Source organism: Cricetulus griseus (genome assembly GCF_003668045.3).
Source record: "Cricetulus griseus strain 17A/GY chromosome 1 unlocalized genomic scaffold, alternate assembly CriGri-PICRH-1.0 chr1_0, whole genome shotgun sequence".
Taxonomy (NCBI): domain Eukaryota; kingdom Metazoa; phylum Chordata; class Mammalia; order Rodentia; family Cricetidae; genus Cricetulus; species Cricetulus griseus.
This window is the reverse complement of record NW_023276806.1, coordinates 52,483,716-52,507,420: the sequence shown is the minus strand read 5'-3', so window position 1 is coordinate 52,507,420 and position 23,705 is coordinate 52,483,716. Positions and strand designations below refer to the sequence as shown.

At 42.7% G+C, this 23,705-nt stretch overlaps 1 protein-coding gene across 3 annotated transcripts in view; it reads right to left on the bottom strand.

Annotated features, from left to right (window-relative positions):
* Positions 1-8,107: 8,107 nt before the first annotated feature.
* The window catches only part of Lrig2 (leucine rich repeats and immunoglobulin like domains 2), a 58,540-nt gene continuing 42,942 nt past the window's right edge, over positions 8,108-23,705 (bottom strand). The window contains exons 13-19 of one of the 3 annotated variants that reach the window (XR_004771728.1): positions 23,359-23,679; positions 21,106-21,387; positions 19,730-20,179; positions 18,548-18,697; positions 17,280-17,567; positions 11,434-12,966; positions 8,108-8,515 (exon numbers count right to left, since the gene is read on the bottom strand). Coding sequence is in view for 2 of the 3 variants with exons in the window: in XM_027393860.2 (XP_027249661.1) it covers positions 12,749-12,966; positions 17,280-17,567; positions 18,548-18,697; positions 19,730-20,179; positions 21,106-21,387; positions 23,359-23,679 (1,709 nt within the window). In the remaining variant the exon portion in view is untranslated. Of the gene's footprint in view, positions 8,516-9,669; positions 12,967-17,279; positions 17,568-18,547; positions 18,698-19,729; positions 20,180-21,105; positions 21,388-23,358; positions 23,680-23,705 lie in introns of those variants that run through there. The other 2 variants (XM_027393860.2, XM_027393861.1) reach the window with 2 other exon arrangements.

The window sequence follows — 23,705 nt, the reverse complement described above, 5'->3', positions numbered from 1 at the left end:
ATAAATGACATTTACAAGAAAGTGGATGTAAGTAGACAAACTAGCAAAATAAGCCAGTTTCAGAAATATATACCTAGTGTTTTCTCCCACATATGCAACCTCATCTTAAGCTACGTATGTATATGCATGTCTCTGTATGTGTAGGTTACAAACCAGAAAGAGGACCATGAGAGGGGAGGAAGAGATCCTAAGGGAACTGGGAACTAGAGAGGGTAGTTGGATACATAGAGTAGAAAATCGGAAGGGGGACTGAGGGGAGCAGAAAGGGACTGGGGTGGGGGAGAACAATTGAAGACAAAATATAGTGTCTGAAGATGCCACGATGAAACCCAATACTTTGTACATTGACCTAAATTTTTTAATTAAAAAGAAACTTGGCTTTCTGCTCCTTAGCTTGTTGGATTCTCAAGCACAACTAGAGGACAATACATGAAATAGGCAAGCTCTGGTTGTCAGAGCATCAGTGTGCGGTATCCTGGATATCCACAAAGGTGACCACATCTTCACATGTAGCAGCTGCTATCCTTCTTCAGACCAACAATTCCAACAGGCACTCCCTTGAAGGCCTTGGGAAAATGAGTGTCATGTTTGAACTTATTCAAAGATACAGATTGAGCTAGACAGGTTTTTTAAAAGAGCCCTGCGGTTTTTTCTGCTTAGACTGAGTCAGGAAACCTCTCTTAAAGGAACTGAGTATCTGCTTGTCTCTAGCAAATTAGAGACCACCAAAGAAAATGCTGTTAACAAGAAGTCGTGCTTGTCTCTATTCTTTTGCTGCTAAAAATCCCTTTTTAAGCTTTTGTGAAGATCACATGGAAGTTCATCTAGGTTTTGTCACTGCTTGACTAGTTTCAGGAAGGCGGCTCGTGGTGCCTGGTGGCTAGAGGCAGCAGGTTCCCTGTTTCCTTTGGGAACCTCAGGGTGTGGGATCATCCTACTTCTGACACCATTCTGTAACAATAAGTCTTTCCACCAGGCCGCCCAAGTTCTGCCCGCAGCCACGTTAAGGTCCCAAATAACACACAGAGACTTATATTAGGTACAAATGCTGCTTGGCCAATGACTAGGATTTCTCATCTGCTAGCTAAGTCTTAATTATCATAAATCTATATATTTTATAACACTTATCTTGTCGGACGCCAGCGACAAGCGTCCTGTCTTCCCTGGCTCACATGGAGACTCTACCCTTTCTCCTACCTTTCCCAGAATCCTCCTTGACTCCTAGTCCCACCTATCTTGTTTTCCTATTGGCCAACAGTACTTTATTTATCAACCAATAAGACAATCATACACAGAAGGACCGCCCCCATCAGATGTTCCCCCAGAAAAAAAAATGCAGCCCACATGAAGAAAGGAACATTTTCTTTTATCTAAGCTTCTAAATAAATTAGACTTATAAAAACTGAACTGGGTATGATGGCTTATGACTATAAGCCCAGCTGAGGCAGGAAAATTGTTAGTTCAAGGCCAGTCTGGGCTACATAATGAGTCTGAAGCCATCCTGACTGCCTAGTGAGATCCTGGCTCAAAAATAAATAAGATGCTAACGTTCACTTCCCTATAGTAGAAATTATTTCGCATGGTGCTGGCAGTGACCTTGTAGAAAGAGGATCATCATTACTGTCCTGCAGAGAAGAAAACAGAAGTTAAAAGAAATCTAGTCATTTGTAGCCATAATGTGAACTCAAGCATTCTGGCTCCAGAACATTTGTGATTTTCCAATATGCCACCTCCCATCCCAGTGTGAAGCCAGAATGCTAAGTACTGAGGATAATATTCTGAGAAGCAATTCAGTTTGCCAAAGAGCGCTGTGAGAGTTCATATGCAATGATGGAGACTGCATTACATGGGGGAATGTCTGGGCCAAAGAGGATCCCCAGTCAGGAATGAGGCCCATTGATGGTCTCACCACACACTACACTTTGTAGAGGGCTCAAAATGTCTCAATCCTTTGTTTCCCTCATTCCCGAATAAAGCAGCTGAACACTCTGTCCTCTTTAAAAAAAATTCCGTGCATGCATTTGTAATTACTGTTCTTTAATAGAGTCTTCCCTGGGAGTTAAGAACTACTGGAAAACAACGGGGGGAGGGGGGGGAGACAGGGACAAAAATCCATTGGAGGCAGTCTGTGGAACAGCTCCCAGTGCTTGTGAAAGTCTATAGGACTCCAGAGCTGAAAGGGCTTCCAAGGGCATCTTAGGATGCACTCTCGACTCCTCAGCATCAAGGGTGCCATCCAAACTCCACCATCAATGGCTTACCAAGATCACACTATGTGAGTGTGTGCAGAACCAGTCAGAATCTCAGTCCCACGACTCTTGGGTCAATGAACTTTTCATTTTTTCAAAGTTTCTTGTCTCCAAGCCAAATTCACCTAGGAATCCAAATCTCCAGAGCTAGCCCTAAAAAACAACCTTCTCCCATTCTCCCCAAAGCCATTTCAGACGGGAGGAGAAAGGTGGGTATGCCCCATTTTGAAAGCCTGTAATATATGGATTGCTATGCTGAGTGCCATGTTTCATTTGTTACCTGCATCAGCTTATTTACACTCTGCAAATCAGAAGGGTAGGGGGGCCACAAAACTAAGGGACTGGCTTAAGCTTCTGTGACTGGCAATAGGTGGTAGTAGGACTGGAGCCTGCTGCTTACTTTTGAAAGTCATGCGGTAAATGCAGGGCCCAGATGACCAGGAGAGACCTCTGTATGCCAGCCAGCTGTCTCCTCAGGAATGGGCAGCATCTGCCTAACCATGGAACTCCCACCTTGGCGGCACACTGGGGGCTTTAGAATCAAATTTTTTGTACTGAGGTCCAGGGGAAGGGCAAAGGGAGCATACAGAAGGACACGTTGGGGCTTGTAAAGAAAGAAAACAAGTTGTGGGGGGGGGGGTTTGGTTGGTTGATTGGTTGGTTTTTTTTTCAAGACAGGGTTTCTTTGTGTAGCCCTGGCTGTCCTAGAACTAGCTCTGAAGACCCGGCTAGCCTCAGACTCACATAGAGCCACCTGCCTCTGCCTTCCAAGTGCTGAGATTAAAGGCATGAGTCACCATCACCTGGCAAGCCTTTGTTCTTAACTAGAGCTCTGGCAAAACCATACCTTGCCTTCAGGAGCTCCAAAAATCTATGCTGATCTTAAATTCTTCCACCACTCTTAGTCATTTCACTAGCAAATCTTGCATTATGTACAACTCAGACACAAGAGAGGACTTTAAAGAAAGTGACAAACCAGTCATAATTCTTTCCTGGACCAGGGAAAGCAATGAACAGAGGCAGCCAAGAGGCCTCCCTAAATTAAGGCTGCCCAAGGATAGAAACCTGGAAATATTCACAGCTGCAGGCATGGGGGCCCTTTGCAAACTTCTGACCTCCCCCAGTACTGACGTCTCTTGTGCTCCGGGTAACGGGTAACTCAGAAAACAGCACACACTTCAAAGATGAGACAGGTGACTAAGGGCTAGGAGAGTGTGAGGGAAGGCTGGTGATGATGGCAGAGGCCCACGAGGCAGCATGCCTGCCAACATGATTCATGGCTTTCCCCACAGACCTGCAATTTATTATGATTTTGTGTTTCTCTGAAAGTCAAAAGTTCTCAACATCACATGCTTGAATTTTCTCCTTGAAAGTCCCATTTTTAGTAAGAGCAGCTTGTATAGACCCTGAGTCACCCCCTCCCCCAAGTGACACTGCAAAGAACAAGACCACCTGGGTGGCAGCAATTCCTGCTGGAAGAGAAATGTATTTCTTCTCTGACCTGCTGTTTCTGGCATGGGATACATACTCCTAGGCTTGTCTCTGGAGCTTGTTCCAAAGGATAAATAATTCGGGGTACTGTCTCCACTGCCAACACCAGTCACGTGACCATTGTTTTCAAGACCGAGAGATCCCTGGCTTTGATGGAGCATTTAGAAAAGAAACAAATTTAAACTACTCAGGTCTTGGAGCTGGAGTGATGGTTCTGTGGGTCAGAGCATGTACTGCTCTTGCAGAGGACCTGAGTTCAGTTCCCAGCACCTGTGTCAGGTGGCTCATGACTGTTGTCACTACAGCTCCAGGGGGATCTGGTATCTTTGACTTCTGATCTCACATGTGCATACGCTGACACACATATACACACAACTAGAAATATATAAAAATAATAAAAATAAATCTTTACAACCCAGACTTGCATATGCTCCAAGAGCTGCCCTGCTATTATTCTGTGTGCGGGATTCTATTGAATCTGGTTTCTCCTTGGAAAAGAATAAAAGAGTAGCTTAGAAGTACTCACTGAGCTGGGCATGATGGAGCACACCTATAATCTCAGCACTCAGGAAGGCAGAGTCGGGTAGATCTGAGTTCTAGGCCAGCCTGATCTACCATAGGAAGTTCCAGGTCAGCCAGGGCTACATGGTGAGACCTTGTCTAGATAGACAGATAGACAGACAGACAGACAGACAGACAGACAGACAGACGATAGATAGACAGACAGACAGACAAACAAGACAGGCACTTACTCTTGAATGCTCCAAACATCTCTTCTTTGCTTTTGGTCCTAGACACACTCATTTATGTGGAAGAGTCATCTCCTGCTTTCTGGCAAGCCTGCACCTCTTGTGATCCCTGGGGTGGGTAAGACTAGCATATTAGCCAATGTACTCATCTGCTTGATCTCCAGTTTCTCCTCAGGAAATCTAAAAACGTTAAGTCTCTATGCTACATTTCAACATACAAAGAACTGGAGAGGGCTAGGAGAGATGGCTCAGCTGGCAAAACCTCTTGCTGGTCAACTGTGAGGACCCAAGTTTGACTCCCCAGAACCCACTAAAACTGAATGCAGTGCCTCTGTTGTCCCAGTGCTCCTATAGAGAGATGAGCAGTGGAGACAGAACTCCCAGCTCAGCCTGTACAACTGAAACCAAAACACCCCACCTCAAACAAGGAGGAAGGTGAGGACTGACACCCAAGGGTGTCCTCTGACTGCCACGTGTGCACCACAGCACATATACCCACATTTATTCTCCCTCCTACAAATACACAGGTGTGGGGGAGGGAAAAATTAAAAACAAACAAACAAAAAGCTGACAGCTGGTTGTGGTGGTGTGTGCCTTTAATCTCAGCACTCGGGAGGCAGGCAGATGGATTTCTGTGAATTCAAAGCCAGCCTGGTCTATAGAGTGAGTTCCAGGACAGCCAGCGCTACATAATAGAGGCCCTGTTTGAAAACAAAACTGAGCATGGTGACACCCCAGTGCCTACTCTGGAGATGGAGCAGGACGATCACATACCCTGTGTTGAGTAGTGGGTTTGAAGCTAACCTGGACTACATGAGACACCATCAAAAATCAAAGACAACAAACAAAGTAACAACAACAGCAAAACAACCCTCTGACTAGGTCAGAGCACAGTCTCTTTCAGTAGAAAGGCAGTTTTTGAGCATGTGACCTTAGGCAAATCACATAATCTGGGCTGAACTCTTGATACTTGAGTAAAAGGAATCTGACCAGCCTGGCAGGGCTGCTGAAAGAGTATCTGCTGTACCGTTCTATAGATTGGGTAAAGAATCAATTAGAGCAGGCTGGAGAGGTGGCTCAGGGGTTAAAAGCAGGTGTGCTATTCCAGAGACCCCAAGTTCAGTTCCCAGCATCCATATCAGGTAGTCCATCACCAAGAAATCCAACATCCTATTCTGACCTGTGTGGATACCCATGTGCATACACAAAAATAAAAAGCTAAAAAAACATCAAAAACCCAACTTGTCTTTTTACAGTTAAGGAATCGAGAAGTAGGGAAGCCTGTTTTCTTCTCAAGGTTTTGGCTTGCACAGGGCCTTCTCAGCTAGTTCACACATGGCCTATTGTCTGGACTCCTGTGTCTGATTTTTTTTTTTTTTCTTCTTCTTCTTTCTTAGGACTCCCATCAGATCAGGTTAGGTCCTTCTCTTAGAAATCAGATCAGGTTAGGTCCTTCTCTTAGAAGACATCATTTTACCTTAATCATATCCTTCAAGGGTTATCTTGAAATGTGTTACCTGAGGTCCTGGGGAATGACATCAGCATTTCTATTTGTTAGGGACACAACTGAGTCAATGAAGACCAAAGACACAACACAGGCTTCTGGAAGGCTAGCACTTCCCCTTTGACATAATAGCTGCTCTTTGAGATCCTAATTGCAACTCCTGGCTCTCCTGCTTGCTTGTTACATGAATTTGGACAAGTACTTGACCTGTCCCATCATCTGTATTGTTCTGTTTCTTTGAGACAGGGTCTGTGGAGCCCAGGGTGGCTTCAAACTCAACAGAACTCTGGCATGTGCCTCCCAAGAGCTGAGATTACAGGTGTGTGACCTCAAGCTCTATCATCTGCAAAATGGCTGGAAGAATTTCTTCCTCAAAAAAAGTATGAAAAATGCTAAGTATGGGGAGTGCTTAACAGTATCCACAAGGGGTAAGGACAATGTGTTTGCTATTGGTTTTAAAACTTCTTCCTGCCAGGTGCTGGCCTTTAATCCTAGCACTTAGGAGGCAGAGGTAGATCTCAGTGATTTCAAGGCAAGTTTGGGTACAAACGGAGTTCCAGGACAGCCAGGGACATTACACGGACAAACTCTACTTCAAAAAGCAAAGAAACAAACAAAAACCAAACGAAACAAAAAACTTCTTCCCAGCAGTAATTATAAATCTTCATGTTTGCCTTGACAAACATACTGATAGTCTGGGAACTAAATAGACACTGAAAAAGAAACATGAAATTTCTTTTATTGTATAAATAGGTGTTTTGTCTGCATGTATGTCTGCACACCAGAAGAGGGCATCAGACCCCATCGGATTAGTTATAGCCAGTTGTAAGCTGCCCCTCATACCACCACGACCTCTGGAAGAGCATCAGCTAGTGCTCTTAACCACTGAGCCATCTCTCCAAACCCTGAAATTTCTTTATTTGTTTATTTGGGATGGAGAAATGGCTCAGCAGTTAAGAATAGTTGTTTATCTTCCAGACAATGCTAGTTCAAAACCCAGAAGCCATGTCAGGAAACTCACAAGCTTTGTGGGATCCAATGCCCTCTTCTAGTCCCTGCTGACACTGGCATACATGTTAATGCACACCACATGCATGTAGGTACCGACAGACATCAGATCCCCTGGAACTGGAGTTACAAGCTATCTCGAGCTGCTGGATGAGGGTGCTAGAGCACCAAGTGCTCCTAACCACTTAGTCATAACCTCCCCAGCTCCAAATCTGAGATGTCAAGAAACACTGGCTGAACAATGCAGCAGAGATGGCAAATTCAACAGCTCCAACAGTCTCATTTCAGCCACTACCATAAGCCATGTGAGTGACACCCACATAGCCATTCCATCTCCTTTGCAAACTGACCCATGCCTTTCCTTTTTCTTTAAACTACCTTATGACAGTTTCCCTGGTAACAAGCCACAGGCTTCCCATTCCAGAGAGCATTAGCTAGAAAATAGCAGGCCTGCTTGGCAAAGTCCTGTCAGTGGCTGCTTCACCAAGGCAGTTTCCTCAACTACACAATGCAGATTAATGCTCAGCCCCATATCTTCTAATAGGAAAGCAAATAGAGGACAGCAGGGAGTAGAAGTCACTTGGTAGGTGAAGAGGCCATCTCCAGCAGCCAGGACATACTTCAAGGGCACTTGGCCAGCTGTCTGTCTCATCCGCTACCCCAGACTGTCAGTGTGGCAGATGTACACAATGAGATTGATGTGACAATCAGTCTTCAAAGAGCTGTCCTGGCCCAGAGTGACCAAGCCCGAGGTGGTAGAGCAAAGAAGACACAGAATCCTGACATTCCTCAAATACCATGTTAACCAAAGACTTTACCAAACTAGAAAATATTGCTTTCAGATTCTCTCTTGCAGAGAACTCTTTCATGACTTTCAAACCCATTTGTCTCCCAGCACTTAGCATCAGAGGACTTCTAGACAGACAAGAAGAGAGTATATAGTGCCTGTCCTGCAGAGTTCAGTTCCAGGGTGCTCCCAGCACCAGGCACAGAAAGTAGGCCTTGGTGAGAGCAAAAGAAAAACAATCTCCTCATTTTATCTTGTTTAACTATTCGAAAACTTCCCTCAAAAGGGCCCAAACAAAACACACTATTCATTCCTGTACTTAAGACAAGAGAATCATGTTTTAGCTTTATTGACATTACAGTAGACAGGACGAACACATGCTCTATAAAATATACATTCTTATGTGAGAAAATATAATCAATACCATGAAACAGCCACTCTGAACAGCACGGCGTGTATCTCTTTAGAGGTGCCTTACACCAGGGCTGCTCAGCCCCATATCCTCTAATAGGAAAGCAAATAGAGGACAGCAGGGAGTAGAAGTCACTTGGTAGGTGAAGAGGCCATCTCCAGCAGCCAGGACATACTTCAAGGGCACTTGGCCATCTGAAGATCAGCTTCTCTTTGAAAACAGTTACAGTCGCTACAAGATCACTTCACATTCAACAGCAGGCAAGTTAAGCCGCTTGCTCCTCACCTTCACTCCACTGCTTGGTCATTACTGTAACTGCAAAGAAACAACATACGACCAGAGGGAGTGGATCCAAACCACAATTTAAAGCACACTGCTGTGACAGCGCTTGCCTGGGTTAGACTCCTAGGACACCATACATCAACCTCTCCTTCCCATCCCATCATCTCACAAAGCCTACAGGTGGTTCTTGGGTTATTAGATGCTCCAAGTGCAGTTCCTAATACATCCCTAATTCAGAAACTTGGTACTTCTGTCAATGAACTAATGTCCAAAAACGAACAAAAGAAAAAGAAAATCTTGGCTAAGTCCTGAACATTTAGACCATGTTCCAAACAAAAAGTTTAAAGCAGAAAGGGAAGTGTGAGCACACCTCCATATCCTCTTGGCCTCTGGACTGGCCAAGAACACCTAACAGAAAAACTCAGCCCAGCCATCTATGGTCCCATCGTTTTTATAACCACCCATTAGTCTGCAGCAAGACAACGTTTCAGCTGAGGTTGCAGCTCTGAGGTAGAGCACTTGCCTGGTATGCACGAGGCTACAGGTTCAATCCCCAGGACCACCAAAGGAAAAAAAAAAAAGGCCCAAAGAATATGTCCCACATAAAAAGAGAACAAACATGGGGTTTGAGCTCAGTGGGACATTCACAGAGCTGTAGGTTCAATGCCAGCCACACTTACCTGTTACTCCTTCCCCTAGTAGCACATCAGTGAGTATCCAATAATGAGAAAAAGCCATCCTCACACACTGGGGTAAAACATAATAAAACTGAACTGCACCGGGCATTGGTGGTGCACGCCTTTAATCCCAGCACTCGGGACGCAGAGTCAGGCAGATCTCTGTGAGTTTGAAGCCAGCCTGGTCTCCAGAGCGAGTGCCAGGATAGGCTCCAAAGCTACACAGAGAAACCCTGTCTCGAAAACCCAAAAAAAAAAAAAAAAAAAAAAAAACTGAAACTGAACTGCAGTATCAACTCCACTCCAGTTGGGCTCCATAGGCAAGAACAAATAGTAATCAAGTCAGACATACCTACAGTCCCCACATTGGGAGGGTGATGCAAGAGGCAAGAAATTGAAAGCTCAAGGCCAGTGGGGGCTAAAAAAATTAATAATATTTTCTAAAAATCAGAGTAAAGAGTTATAATACAACACAGGCTTAAATTTTTTGTTAATGTCAGCAGTGTTGGGTTTTTTTTTTTTTTTCAGAAAAACAATGCCACCACTTCATGTTTTTAGTTGTGAACACAAACCAGATTCCTTTGTTAACCAAAGTCCCAAATGGCTTAGTTTTAGAAAAAGAATTCTGAATTGCACTAAACCAGACCCAAAGATCAAAGGAAAAACTCTCAAGTTAATGCTAACATTGCAGATGTTATAGTAACCTTGCCCATTTTCTACTCCATCAAAGAACTCTCTTAGGCATGGCTAGCAATTAGTGTCTGCACATACCTCCCCCCAAAAAGGAGACCATTTTCATTACCAGAAAAGTATGATTATTAGACTAAGATGCATACTCTACACCTTCCTGGAGATGGCATCTGTCACTTCCTACAAGATGTAAACAAAGCCTTCTATCATGTCCTTCTCTTCATAGGATAGCTGACAGTGCTAAAACTGCTTGATGAAGACTAATGGTCCTTTATAAGCCCTCAGTGGGCACTGTACAGCCTACTAAGAGTTCAAGGAAAAGGCTACTTCCTATAGGTACTTGTAAAATCAGCCCAAGAGTGGCACAAACAAATTCAGAGAGCTTATGTGGTCCCACTGAAATGAAGTGGGAACTGGCTGGGGGATGGACTACTTCTCTCAGCATTTCAGTCTGCTTTGCTCTGCAATGTCCTTAACTAACTAAATCCTAGATGGACCCTGTCCAGCCTAGAGGAAGTGTTATGAGATGCCAATTCTATCACTATTGGACGGTAGAGACTGCTTGGTCAAACATGTTCAAGTTTTTTCAGGAATTCCTTTCTCTGGGGTAAGAATCTGCTGTTATTTAAAGACCAGAGGCAGAATCTTCTCATCTGTAAACGGGTTCCTAATCAGTTATTTGAGCAAGCCAGGGATATGTGGGAGGGCAGGTCCAACACTTCACCAACCTTCAGGAGACTAGACTGACACCACCAGCAGAAAGGCCACTGCTGGAGCTTGGAGATGATGTCCTGGATAAAGTATTTCTAGAGGAACTGGGTCAGGGTCTGCTTCCTATTCTGACAGATCACACTCAATGAGTGAGCACTACAGCCTGACCACAGGAGAAGCGGCATGGCCAGCACAAACAAGCTGCAGCATATCCCCATTCTAGACCCGCGCTGCAGCTCTGCTGCTCCAGAGGACAGAAGGCAACTTTTCAATCAGACAGCAGTCTTTGCTTACTAACACTGTTGAAAAGCAGAGTGCTTTCCCCTCCCCTGAGCATTTCTTAGGCCATTAGTCCTGTACTGGGAAAATAAATACAGCTCAAGTCAGAGCAAGCAGCATCACTCTTGATCTAGCTTAACAGTTCACAAAGGCAGCTCTTCAGTGAAGTGGCACAACCCTCTTTGGTTCCTGGAGGGAGCTGGAGAGTGGCCTAGGCAGCTGGTAAACAGCCTCTTTTCAGCAGTAAGAGTCAGACGCACAGCTAGCAAGAGCAGTGTCAGGAAGGGGGCCAGCTCTTAATTTCTTGTCAGACCACTATAAAACTGGAACACAGCCCAAAAGGAAGAAAGCATGTAGTCCAAAGGGGTAAGAGGACTATATTATTTTAAAGGTTCAAAGTGGAAATGAAGAAAACATGACAATTTAAATAGAAAAAAAAATTAAAAAGCTAACAGTGGTGCTACCTGAGGAAGAAAAATTTAGGATTAAAACAAGCATGGACAAAACGTCAGAAATTCATCTCAACTTTCTGACAAAAAGCTAAGAAACCAGGTTTAGAATTCTAGAAATATACAGTTACTTATGAATAGATACCTTTAAAAGTCGAGAGCCGTCTAGCAGGAAGCTGGTATTACACTCAAAGACAAAGACAGACTGAAAGTACAGACATTTCATTAGTGTTAACATTCTTTGTTTATAGAAAGCTTTTTGGCTTAAATAATAACTGGTATAAAGGACCACTCTAAATCTACAGAGTACAGGAACTTCCATGGGACCTACTCCCAAGAACACACTTCCCTTCTTCATTGCTACATTCATGAAGGAGATTAAAAACAAAGTAAACATAAAAAAGAACAATCTTTGGTTTCCTTGTCATCAAAGTACTTTGCTGAAGGAAGACCGTCCCCAAACAAGTCACTTTCTAGGCTCACAGGGCTGTGACAAGGCTGCTGGGCTCTGGAAGAACAAGACATTTATGCTAGAACAAGATTATCACCTGGCACTTATAAACAGATGGCAAGCGATTGGATGCATGGACCTTCAGGCATGAAGCAAGCAGCTAATTACACCAAGCTCGAGTTTGTGAGCACACAATCACTAAGTACCCTGCCTCTCCACATAAGCTTCATAACAATAGTCTTAGAACTTTAAACAGAGTTCATAGACCTCACTAAACTAAGTTATGCAAAATCTGTGATCTTGAGAAGTTGTTGTCCATACAGTAACTAGACAGACATTATACATAATTTGGGCATATCAAAAACATTTACATTGTAGCCAACACACAAGGTCAATGAGTAGAAAAATTATTTATAAATGCACATATATTTACAATTAATACCCCTGGTTAAAGGGACAAAACAAATATACAACACATACACACAAAACCCACAAGAATACAAAAGCCTTTGTTCTGGTACCAGTCAGCAAAACTTGGATTCTAGCTGAAGACCTTGAATATCAAAGCTCAGCCTCCACTCTGTACTCAACACCACAGGAGAATCCCAGTCAGACTTAGGAGAGCTCGGACGATATCTCTGCTCCTTGCCTGGAAGGCAAAGTAGAATGTCAAAGTAGTGATGCTTTCTATGAGCATTCTGGGGCAATCCAGCAGGCTAAGCAGCAATGACATTCTTTGTGACAGGCAGTGCACACATGGGCACATACTTGTGGGGCCACCTGCAAGGACATTTGACCATATCGTCTTCTGCCAGGGCTGTGTACTTTCAACCTGGTACACACTTCTGTGGTACATTTCTGTCAGCCACTACCTTTTCTTTGCTTGGTGTGGTCAGATATAATTTGAAGCAAAGAGTAATGCAAATGCTGACTTTGGGGGTTCTTCTCAACTCTGAGGTAGCAAATTAACTAACTTGAGTCTCTGCTCAGATTTCTTCCTGGGCCAGCTTCATGTGCCCTCACTACCATCTTGAATGTTCCGAGTCCTACTAAAATCAAAAGTGTGGTCATGTAACCTGTGGCAGGACACAGGTGAAGAGCAGTCTGGATCTCTCTCTGCCAGTCCCTCATGTTGCTGAAGCTGTGGTGACTCAAGGACAGGCTGCTGGGAAAAGGGAAGTAGGCCTACTTCTCTGTTCATGTTCCACAGAGGCCGCTGAAATATTTCTGAAAATGAAAAATAAGAACTATCATTAATGACAACAAGAATTTCAACATTAATTTCCTAAAGCCTGATACCCTATTTTAAAATGTGTATGGGTGTTTTGCCTGCATGTATGCCTATGTATCTATCACATGTGTGTCTGGTGCCCAAAGAGGCCAGAAAAGGGACTTAGATCTCCTGGAACTGAAGTTACAGATGGTTGTGAGCTGCTGTGCTGGTGCTCCTTATCTCTAAGCCCCAGATATCCTTTTAACCCAATCACCAAAAGAAGTAAAGATGCCCAGCATCCTTGATAAGGACACTGAAATCACAATGCCAACATTAAAAACAACAAGATAAAAACTGGAACCATGAACTACCAAACCTTTATATTCAACTGAACTAATAAGCTAGTTTCTGAAATCATGCTGCTGTTTTTCACCTGTTATTTTAGTAGCTTTTCTGCCTTGAGAATTGTGTTGGCTAGTTTCATGTCAACTTGACACAGGCTGAAATTATTGGAGGGGATCTCAATTAAGAAAATACCTCTGCCAGGTGGTGGTGGTGAATACATTTAATCCCAGAACTCCAGAGGCAGAAGCAGACAGATCTTTGTAAGTTCAATGCCAGCCTGGTCCAGTTTCAGGACAGCCAGAGCTACACACAGAAAAACTCTTTCTTGAAAAGCCAAAAAGAAAATAACACCATAAGATGGGACTATAGACAAGCCTGTAAGGCATTTTCTTAATTAGTGATTGATGGGGGAGGGTCCAGCCCATTTTAGGTGGTGCCATCCCTTAAGTGGTGGTCCTTGGTTTTATAAAAAAGCAGGCTGTGGGGCTGGAGAGATGGCTCAGTGGTTAAGAGCATTGGCTGATTTTCAGAGGACCCAGGATTCAATTCCCAGCACCCATATGGCAGCTCACAATTGTCTAACTCCAGTTCCAGGGGATCTGATACCTTCACATCAATGTACATAAAATAAAGTTAAATAGTTTTTTTTTTTTTTAAAAAAAAAAAAAAGCAGGCTAATGTGGGATATGTTGATCACACTCTGACACTCCCAAGATTACCCAATAAAGCTAAACCTTAAATCAGAGCCAGTAACTCACTAACTGGAATTGGCTATAGAGAAGGCAGCAATTTGGATAGAGAAGACGCACAGGAAGAAAAGGGTGGGAACTACAGTTTGAGTTCTCTTGGTTCTGGGATGAGAGAAGAGATGTGTCTCTTGTGGTGTCTCCATCAAAAAGCACCTTTGGCTAGTTGCTACTCAGCATCTCTGAGCTACCAGGTTTTCACCCCAGCCTTTGACTTCTGAGCCTTATTGATAAACAGAGGGATAGAGACCTAACCATGGCCACAGGACCGGAAGCCCCACCAGGCCACAGCCTGAGTGGCCAGTGGGGTGCTGACTAAGGGGCTGTGGGGCACCAGACAATAATTAAAATATCATTAGATTCATGAGCAGCTTCTAAGCCAACAGAAAAACATCAGGCTAAACAAGCCATGAGGAACAAGCCAGTGAGCAGCACCCCTCCAAGGCCTCTGCATCAGCTCCTGCCTCCAGGTTCCTGCCCTGCTTGAGTTCTTGCCCTCATTGCTTTGGATGATGAACTATTATATGTAATTATAAGCAAAATAAACCCTTTCTTCATCAAGTTGCTTTGGTCATGATGTTTTATCACAGCAATAGAAACCCTAAGACAAAAATAAAATACAAAAGTCTAGACACATGGAAAAGGAATATTGTAATGACAGTTCCATGACACATAGACAATAATCATTGGTTCAGTGGAGGTATCACTTCTTTAAATACATTTTAAATTTTTTATTTTATATGTGTGTCTGTGCACCACATATACCTGATGCCCATGGAAGTGAGGTGAAGGCATCAAATCTCCTGGAACTAGAGTTATAGGCAGTTGAGCCACCATATGGGTGCTGGGAACTGAACCTGGGTCTTCTTGAAGAGTGGTCAGTGCTGTTAACCAGTGAGCCATCTTTCTAGCACAGTGGTTCTCAACCTGTGAGTCCCACCTCTTTGTAGGTCGCATATCAGATAAATATCAGATATTTACATTTGACTCATAATAGTAGCAAAATTATATTATGAAGTAGCAAGAAAATAATTTTATGGCTGGGGGGTCACCACAACATGAGAAACTATTAAAGTGTCACTGCATTAGGAAGGTTGAGAACCACTGCTATAACCCCTCTTTAAAAACATTTTAAAAGCTGAGTGTGGGGCCTATGGTATGGCTCAGCTGGTAAAGCAGCTTGCCACATAAGCTAGGGACTTAAGTTCAAACCCCAGAACACACATAAAGGCAGAAGGAGAGAACTGACTCTACAAATTTGTCTTCTGACCTTGTTATGCACTCTGTGGCACATTCCCCCAACACATACAATAATAATAATAATAATATATAAAAGTTAAAAGCCAGGTATGGTAGTATACACCTACAATCCCAGCACTCAGGAGGCAGAGGCAGAGGAAAACCCTGTCTCAAAAAGCCAAAGATAAAAAAGTTTGAAAAATAACCATTCTCTCACAGCTTCTAGTATATAAAAATCAAACAATAAGAAACAAATAGTAAACCAAAGTAACTACAGTAAGTCAGATTATCTGTACTTTAGTTTAAAAAAATGTGCATTTCTGAGCCAAATGTGGTGATGCACACCTGCAGTCAAAGCACTGAAAAAAAATGGAGGTAGGATGATTGATAGACACACACACACACACACACACACACACACACACACACACACACACACTTTCTCTCACCTACCTATCTACCTAACATTCTTGAAACAAACACCCACAAATGAAAGCAGGGCTATAAGCCAGGGAAGGAATTCTCAAGATTTAATATGCGTGTGGGGGCTGAGGAAATGGCTCAGTGGGTAAGAGGGCATGTTGTGAAAGCAAGAAGACCTGAGTTCAAATTCCCAGCACTCATAAAAAGCCAGGCAACGTCATGTATGACTGTAACTCTAGCACTGAGGAGCATGACAAGAGGATCCTGGGACCTTGCTGCCTAGTCAGCCTAGCCTTTTATTTTGTTTTGTTTTTTGAGACAGGGTTTTTCTGTGACTTTGGAGGCTATCCTGGAACTAGCTCTTGTAGACCAGGCTGGTCTCAAACTCACAGAGATCGCCTGCCTCTGCCTCCCAAGTGCTGGGACTAAAGGCGTGCACCACCACTGCCCGGCTAGTCAGCCTAGCTTAAACAGCAATCTTCAGGTTTACAAAGCAATGCTGTCTCAAAAAATATGCTCAAAAGCAATGGAGGATGACTGTAGACATTCTCCTTTAATCTCCTCATGCATGTATCTGTACATGAATGCATGCAGATCTCACACACAAAACACAAACAAAATTTAATACAAGCCACATGAGGCATATGCCCATAATAATCCCAGCATTTGCCTATTATCTCAGCCTTTGGAAGGCTAAGCAGGAGAATTAGTGTTGGATTTGAGCATGACGCCATCACACACACACACACACACACACACACACACACACACACACACACACACACACACAACGAAAGCATAGAAAAATAATCTTTGGACCACATTAAAATTTGGATTCAGATTCACTAGGTCTAGGACGGGAACACAAGTGCATGTCTAACAAGTTCTAAGGTAATGATAGCACATGCTGTGAAAATTAATTAGGATACCCTAGGCAAGGAATGGACAATCTAAGGAAGTCTCTCATTTGCTCATCTCTGTACTTAAAACCAGATTCAAATGAAGACTTCCCAGGTTAAAAGAGGTATTGTACTTTAGTTCTTTCAAGACACTGAATGTAAAGCTAAGAGACTACCTTAAATGACAATGTTCTTTTCTGACCTATACCTCTTGGGGAATCTTTAGAACTGGTTGGTCTCTTACAGAGCACATCTTCAATTTCATGTCAGATCATTTATTGCTGCTAGAAAAGTCCCTGGAAGCAACACTATACCTTCCTCTGTGACCCTGCAATTTTTGCCCTGTGCCCTATCCCCAATGTTCTTCCTCTGAGAGGAAATGACAGCTGATTGGTCCAGAAAGAGCTTTGTTTTGCTGACATGGGTAATGTGATGCCGAGATTGCTTGCCTGAAAGAAGAGCAACCAAACAAAACATTTTAGGCTTCTCATGCCATATGTTCAGCATTTCAAATCTCCATTATTTAAATGAAGTTAAGCAAAAACCTCTAGTTGACACTAGTTAACAATGGCAATTATTCCAGCATACTAATTTGTTTATTTCCTGTGAAATGAGTGTGCTACCAACACAACAGAAGGGCAGATCAGGTGAAAGTGAAATCAAAAGCTCCCATACCATTGCTCATCTGTGAGAAGGGAAGCTTCTCATGCATCCTCTCATGGTTTGTGGGAAAGGCAGACAGCTCTCTCTCTGTTGATGGTATCAGACTTTCCAGAGTAGCAGCATCTTGGGGAGGATGTGACAAAAATGTCTCTTTGGGCATCTGAACCATGAGGCTGGACAGGGTCTGGTCTAAAACATCCTCCTCAGCAATATAGGTGTATGGACAGTATTCTCGGGTCCTTGAGTAGATGTTGGCATTGTCATAACAATCTGAACAGATCACCCGGGTACCAGTGCCACCTAATAACAACATGGAAAAGAATCCAAATGCTTTTCTGTTAAGGCATAGTTTTGTCATAATCAACTTTCTTTAACAGTTGTAGCATTTACTGCACACATACTTTATAAACGAGGTGAAATTTCAAGGTCTTTATGAGAATTATCTCATGTTTTCCTCACAACATCCCCACAGAGCAGATACAATTCTCATCTCCATTTTATAAAGTTATAACAGAAGGAAGAGCTAAAACTATACCTTCCTCTGTGTAAACCTAGGCACTCTGGCTTCAGAGCCCATGCTTTTGAATTCTCACGTTAAATCTTGCCTAGCCTGTAGAGTCTAAACTCCATCCACTGGATCCAAGACAGGCCTGGACCCCTGCTCTGAGATACAGCTTGGCTTGAGCAAACTAAAGCAAATAAGGTGTTACCATGACATGAGAACCCATGTTACTTTTATGAGTCAAGAAGTTAAGCAGCAGTAGCTCCTCCACTATCCCTAGTAAACCCACCCTCCTGTGTCTTGTCTCTTCCTACAGAAGTGAGGGTGTGATGAGGAAGCAAGAGGAGGTTCTAGTCACTTTACTAGGGACTGAAGTCTCCATTATAGGCTGAAAGTCATTTTTCCCTTTAAACTTTACTAAGTATCTACCTGTCAGCAGAACCAAATGTCCTTTGGATGTTATCTGAAGGATGCCCATCTCTAAAAGGGTAAGAAACACTTGAAAGGAGTTTCTAGAAAACCTCTTGTATTGACAGAGACCCAGGAGCCTCAGCTGTGTCCTTCAGTTCCTGTTTAAGGGTAATGTGTTTCTTTTGTAAGATGGCCTTCTTCTCTTGTTAAGACTTTACAGTCAATTTTCATTCAATTTTGCATGTAGTTAAATGTTCTAAGTGTTTTATCTTAAGATATTGCTTCAGGCTCATGGGAAAACTATACACTGAACAATAAACCCACCAGAACAGACTGAAATTGTAACTATGAACAGCAAAGTGCCTACCTTCGGTGCCTTTGTGTATGTATCCGTTGGCAGGAGGCATAAGTTGCTGATGACTGCCTGCCTCAGAGTTACTGTAGCCTTCCTGTGGTTCAGACAGTGTTCCTTGGGAAGACAAATAGCTGGGAATGTCTGCAGGCAAATTAAGTTCCTCTGTAAAGAGACATCTGTAACTCTCAAACTCAGGCAGTTAAAGTCAACACTCAGAAGGCAACTTTGTAAGTGTTCCACTTTGACACTGGCCTGGAGAACAGTATGCACTTGGGACCCTAACAGCTCTTCATCCTTCCCTAACATTCTTCTCAGAGTCTCATTTTACAAGTGTGACTTGGTTTGTAGGTGCAGTATAAAGTGCTTGCCTAACATGTACAGGCTGTGAGTTCACTCCCAGAACTACCATCAGAGGGCTGGGGGTGAGGGGTTACCAAAAGAAAAAAAAAAAAAAAAAAGAATAAAATCTTACCTATAGCTACACTTCCACCATCTCTCTACCTGGACCCCCTCTCTTACAGATCCTGGGGTAGTGGGGTAAAAAACCTACTCACTCACAAGGGGTCAACTCTCCCCTAAAACAGAATATGGTGGAAATGAACCTTACATGCTAAGGAAAGAAAGCAAAAACAAAACAAAACAAAATATAACTCAGCTAGGCATGCTTCACCACACCTGTAATCCCAGCACACTGGAGGTAGAGGCAAAGGATCACTGCAAACTCAAGGCCAGTTTGTGAGTTCTAGGCCAGCCAGGGCCATACACTGAGATCCTCTTAAAAGAAAAAGAACAAACTGGGCTTGATGGCACATGCCTTTAATCCCAGCACTCTGGAGGCAGAGGCTGGCAGATAGATGTCCAAGTTTAAGGCCAGCCTGGTCTAGAGAACAAGTGCTGATAGCCAGGGGTACACAAAGATCAAGAACAAGAAAATATATCTGTAATACAATTCTAAGAGCTAAATTTGGGGGGGGAAATATATATATATATATAATATATATATATATATATATATATATGAATTTCTAAAACTATTTCCCCACATAGGTTGTTATCTCAAAGAAACTGGGTATTTTATCAGAAAAACTTCTTTATACCTCTTATCAAGTAATCAATCACAGTACTCCAGCTTTTTAACTTTTACTAAATCCTACATTCCTAAGAATACGCATGTGTCATCTGGGTACCACTTACCTGTATTTGTGATACTGTAGTCTTCATTCTTCCTTCTCATGTGGTAAATAACAATGACCCAGATCAAAGAAGTACCCACGACACAGCAAACCACAACAATGATAACAATGCCAACTGTGGTCCAACCATCATCCTCATGTCCAATGCTATTCTGAGAAGAGTCACAATTGGGGGATGAAATGACATTTAAGTAAATATGTCCCCGTTCTGTCCCAAGAGTATTAGACATAATGCAAGTATATTTTCCAGCATCTTCTAGCCCAGCATCTACAATGATGAGAAGCTGATTAGCTGCAGCAAAGAAGTGTCGTTCTGTTACTAAGAGTGGTCCATCATCTTTGGTCCAATTGAGGCGAGGAGCAGGACTCCCTCCAGCTATGCACTGCAATACTGCCGTTTCACCTCGGGTGACAGTCTTGTCCTCAAGAGGTCTAATGAATGAGGGTGTCTCTAATAGGAAGTGAAAAATACTAAGTTAGGAAAATGATACTCTAAATTGTATAGAACTAAGACTATTAAGAGTATGATGAAATGTGAACTTTCATGAAGATTTAACAGTTAATGTTTCAGAAACACAAAAGCCTCAAAAAAGAAAAGGAAATCTAAATATGAACTGGTGACTGTAAACCCATCTATTCTACTCAGGAGGTCAGAGTAAAAAGATTGCAAGTTAACATCCATCTCAGCAACTTAACAAGATGTATCTCAAAAAGAAATTGAAGCAGGGCTGGGATACTAACTAGCTCAGTACAGCACTGGGCTGACACTCACAAGCCAGGGCTACTAGTCATTAATACTGGGGATTTCTACTGTTTTTGAGGCAGGTTCAACTATATAAGCTGACCTAGAATTCTTGATCCTTCTGCCTCAGCCTCTAAGTTAACACACTTCTTTTAAAGGTTTTTGACAATCAGATCAGAGTGGCTCACCTGTAACACATAGTGAGTTCTCTGGGGTTATTTATAGAGGGAGGAGAAGACAACCCCATAAAACTCTAATATCTAAGAAAACAGAGAACTGAACTCCAGTATAATTTGTCTTGGATTTGGGTTACATAAAAAACATGTTTTAGCCAGGTGGTAGTAGCACACACCATTAATCCCAGCACCCATGAGGTAGAAGGAGGCAGATCTCTGTGAGTTCTGGACCAGCCTGGTCTACAGAGAATGTTCCAGGACAGCCAAGGCTACACAAAGAAACTCTGTCTCAAAAAACAAAAACAAACAAAGCAAAACACGCCCCCCCCCAAAAAAGAAAAAGAACAAAAAAGTAAAAGAATCACAACAAAACCTCCAAATTGTTTTTCTTGCTTTTCAAGGCCATGCCTAGCTCTCAGAGGCTCCAGTAAAGCAGCAGTCTTAACAAAGTAAGCATACCTAACACAGTGAGTGAGGCATTTGCTGAGAGGCCTCCTGCTATATTCTGTGCCATGCAGCTATAGATTCCCATGTCTTCTATCTTCACATTGGCAATGAAGAAGACATCATCCTCAGGCATGACGTGCATTCGTCTTTCTCGGGCTGCAGGAAAATCAGTGCCACCGTCTTTCTGCCAGGAAATCTGAGGTGCAGGGTGCCCCTCTGCAGCACATTCTAATCTGGCCATGGCGCCAGTGCGAATAGTTAGATCCATTGGAGTCTTCAGAAAAGATGGCATCTCTATTCAAAAAAATTACAGAAAAAGTAGACAAAAGGAAAACATGCAGAAGCACACAAATCTAATAACCTAACAGACAAAATTCTAATATAAAGTAATGCACCATTTCTTTGAGAAAACATATTCTCTGGACTGACGATGAAGCCAGCCAGCTTTTGAAAGCTTATGTCTCACCAGCACATGTGGAGCATAGTAGCATAGTACTTCTAGACTATACACCATGACTCCATGACTATCTGACCATATTATAGGAGGAACGAAATTAGAAAGCCAAAATCTTTCCTGAAAGCCAGTTTAAAACTTGATATTTAATAGTACTCTTTCATTTAGAAAGTTAAATGAGCCTTCCTAATCTAACATCAACAGGTGTCGAGAGAACCATGGGATTTTTTTGTTCATTTGAATTATGCTTTTAAAAACTTCTTTTATGAAACACGGGAGTGGGGTACAGAGCTGGAGAGTTGTCTCGGTAGTTAAGAGTACTTATTGCTCTTGCAGGACTCAGGTTCAATTCCCAGACCCACATGGCAGCTCACAACTGTCTGTTACTCCAATGCTCTCTTTCAGGCCTTCATGGCCACCAGGCATGCATGTGGTATGGACATACATGAAGGCAAACCACTCATACACATAAAATAATAAAATAAAATCTTTTTTAAACACTAGAAATTTAAAAAAAGGAAACAGGAGCAGGGCACAAGTACATCTTTTGGTTGCGCACAGCCTAAAACTCAATCTCACAGACAATAAACCAAGCTACTGTGGAAAACTTTTTAGTAACCACTAGGAGAGTTTTATTTTTAAAATGATTGTGGCCATATCCAGAGAACTATAGAGACCACTGGACCTGGAGATGTCCTAAACATGGTGAATTTATTAGAAAAAATTCATAGTTTTCAGAAAATTGTGATTTTGTAAAGAAAATTAAGACTGTCAAAAGAATGTCTTCAGGCTGGGCGTTGGTGGTGCTTGCCTTTAATCCCAGCACTCGGGAGGCAGAGGCAGGCAGATCTCTGTGAGTTCGAGGCCAGCCTGGTCTCCAGAGTGAGTGCCAGGATAGGCTCCAAAGCTACACAGAGAAACCCTGTCTCGGAAAACAAAAAAACAACAAAAAAGAATGTCTTCAGAAGAAACAGAAATGGAAGTAAGCATCTCCTAGGGCAAAGAATGTAGGACAGTGTATCAGAGACAGACATTGGGGTTCAAGCTTCAAGCTGAAGATGAGAAAAGCAAAGCAGCCAGCCACTAGCTCTTACCTCTACCTCAGACTGAAGGGGGTACTGTGTCCCTCTGATTGCATCTCCAAACTGCACTGCTCTCCACCAAGTCTCAGACTGCAATCCCAGACTGCTATGCTCTCCTCAATGTGGCTGAAGATTAATTCTCTCATGAGACCCTTTGCTTCTTCCTTTTATACATCTCAAATCCTGGAATTAAAGGCATGGGATCCCAAGTGCTGAGATCTCCCTTGTGTGAACTGTTGCTCTTTAGGACTAGATCAATTTCAAGTAGCTCAGTGTGGCCTTGGAATAACAGAGATCTATCTGCCTGTTTTCTGAGTCCTGGGATTAAAGGTGTGTGCCACCACCAACTAGCTACATGGCTAGCTAGTATAGCTGTTGGGATTAAAAGTTTGTATCACCACTGCCTGACCTCTATGGCTTGTGGCTAGCTTTGCATTCTGAACCCTCAGGTAGGCCTTATTAAATCATAAATAATATATCACCACAGGATAGTTAAGTATATGGGTAATCCAAAAGTCTACCCCTTCCATATGCCACAATCAAGAGAAAATAACACCAAGAGCTCCCTTCAAATATGGAGCATGACCTAATTTTCTTGATCAAGTGACTTATAATTTAGATATAGAAAGTTTTTTAAAGTACTTTTGCCCATCAGGATGTCCTAATAAGCATGGCATATATCATGGCATATATTCTAGAAATATATATATTTCAAGCACAATTCCTTACCATTCACAGTCAGTTTGGCTTTCTGTGAATAATTAGAGCCAAAATGATTAGTAACAATACACTGGTATTTCCCTTCATCTGTGAAGTTCACACTGAAGAGGTGCAAGACACTAGTATATTCCAGCGCTTCTCCAGCCTGCTGGCGATAACGAACAAAATTCTCAACATCCACATCATACAGGATTTCACTGTCCTTGCGCCATACAGTGGACATGGGTGAATCACTGCTGCTCACTGCAGTGCATGTCAGAGTCACGTTAACACCTCTTAAAGCAACTGTGCTTTCAGGATGTGTCCTTATTTGAGGCTTCAGAAAATCATCTAAAGGGAATAAATGCAACAGTGGC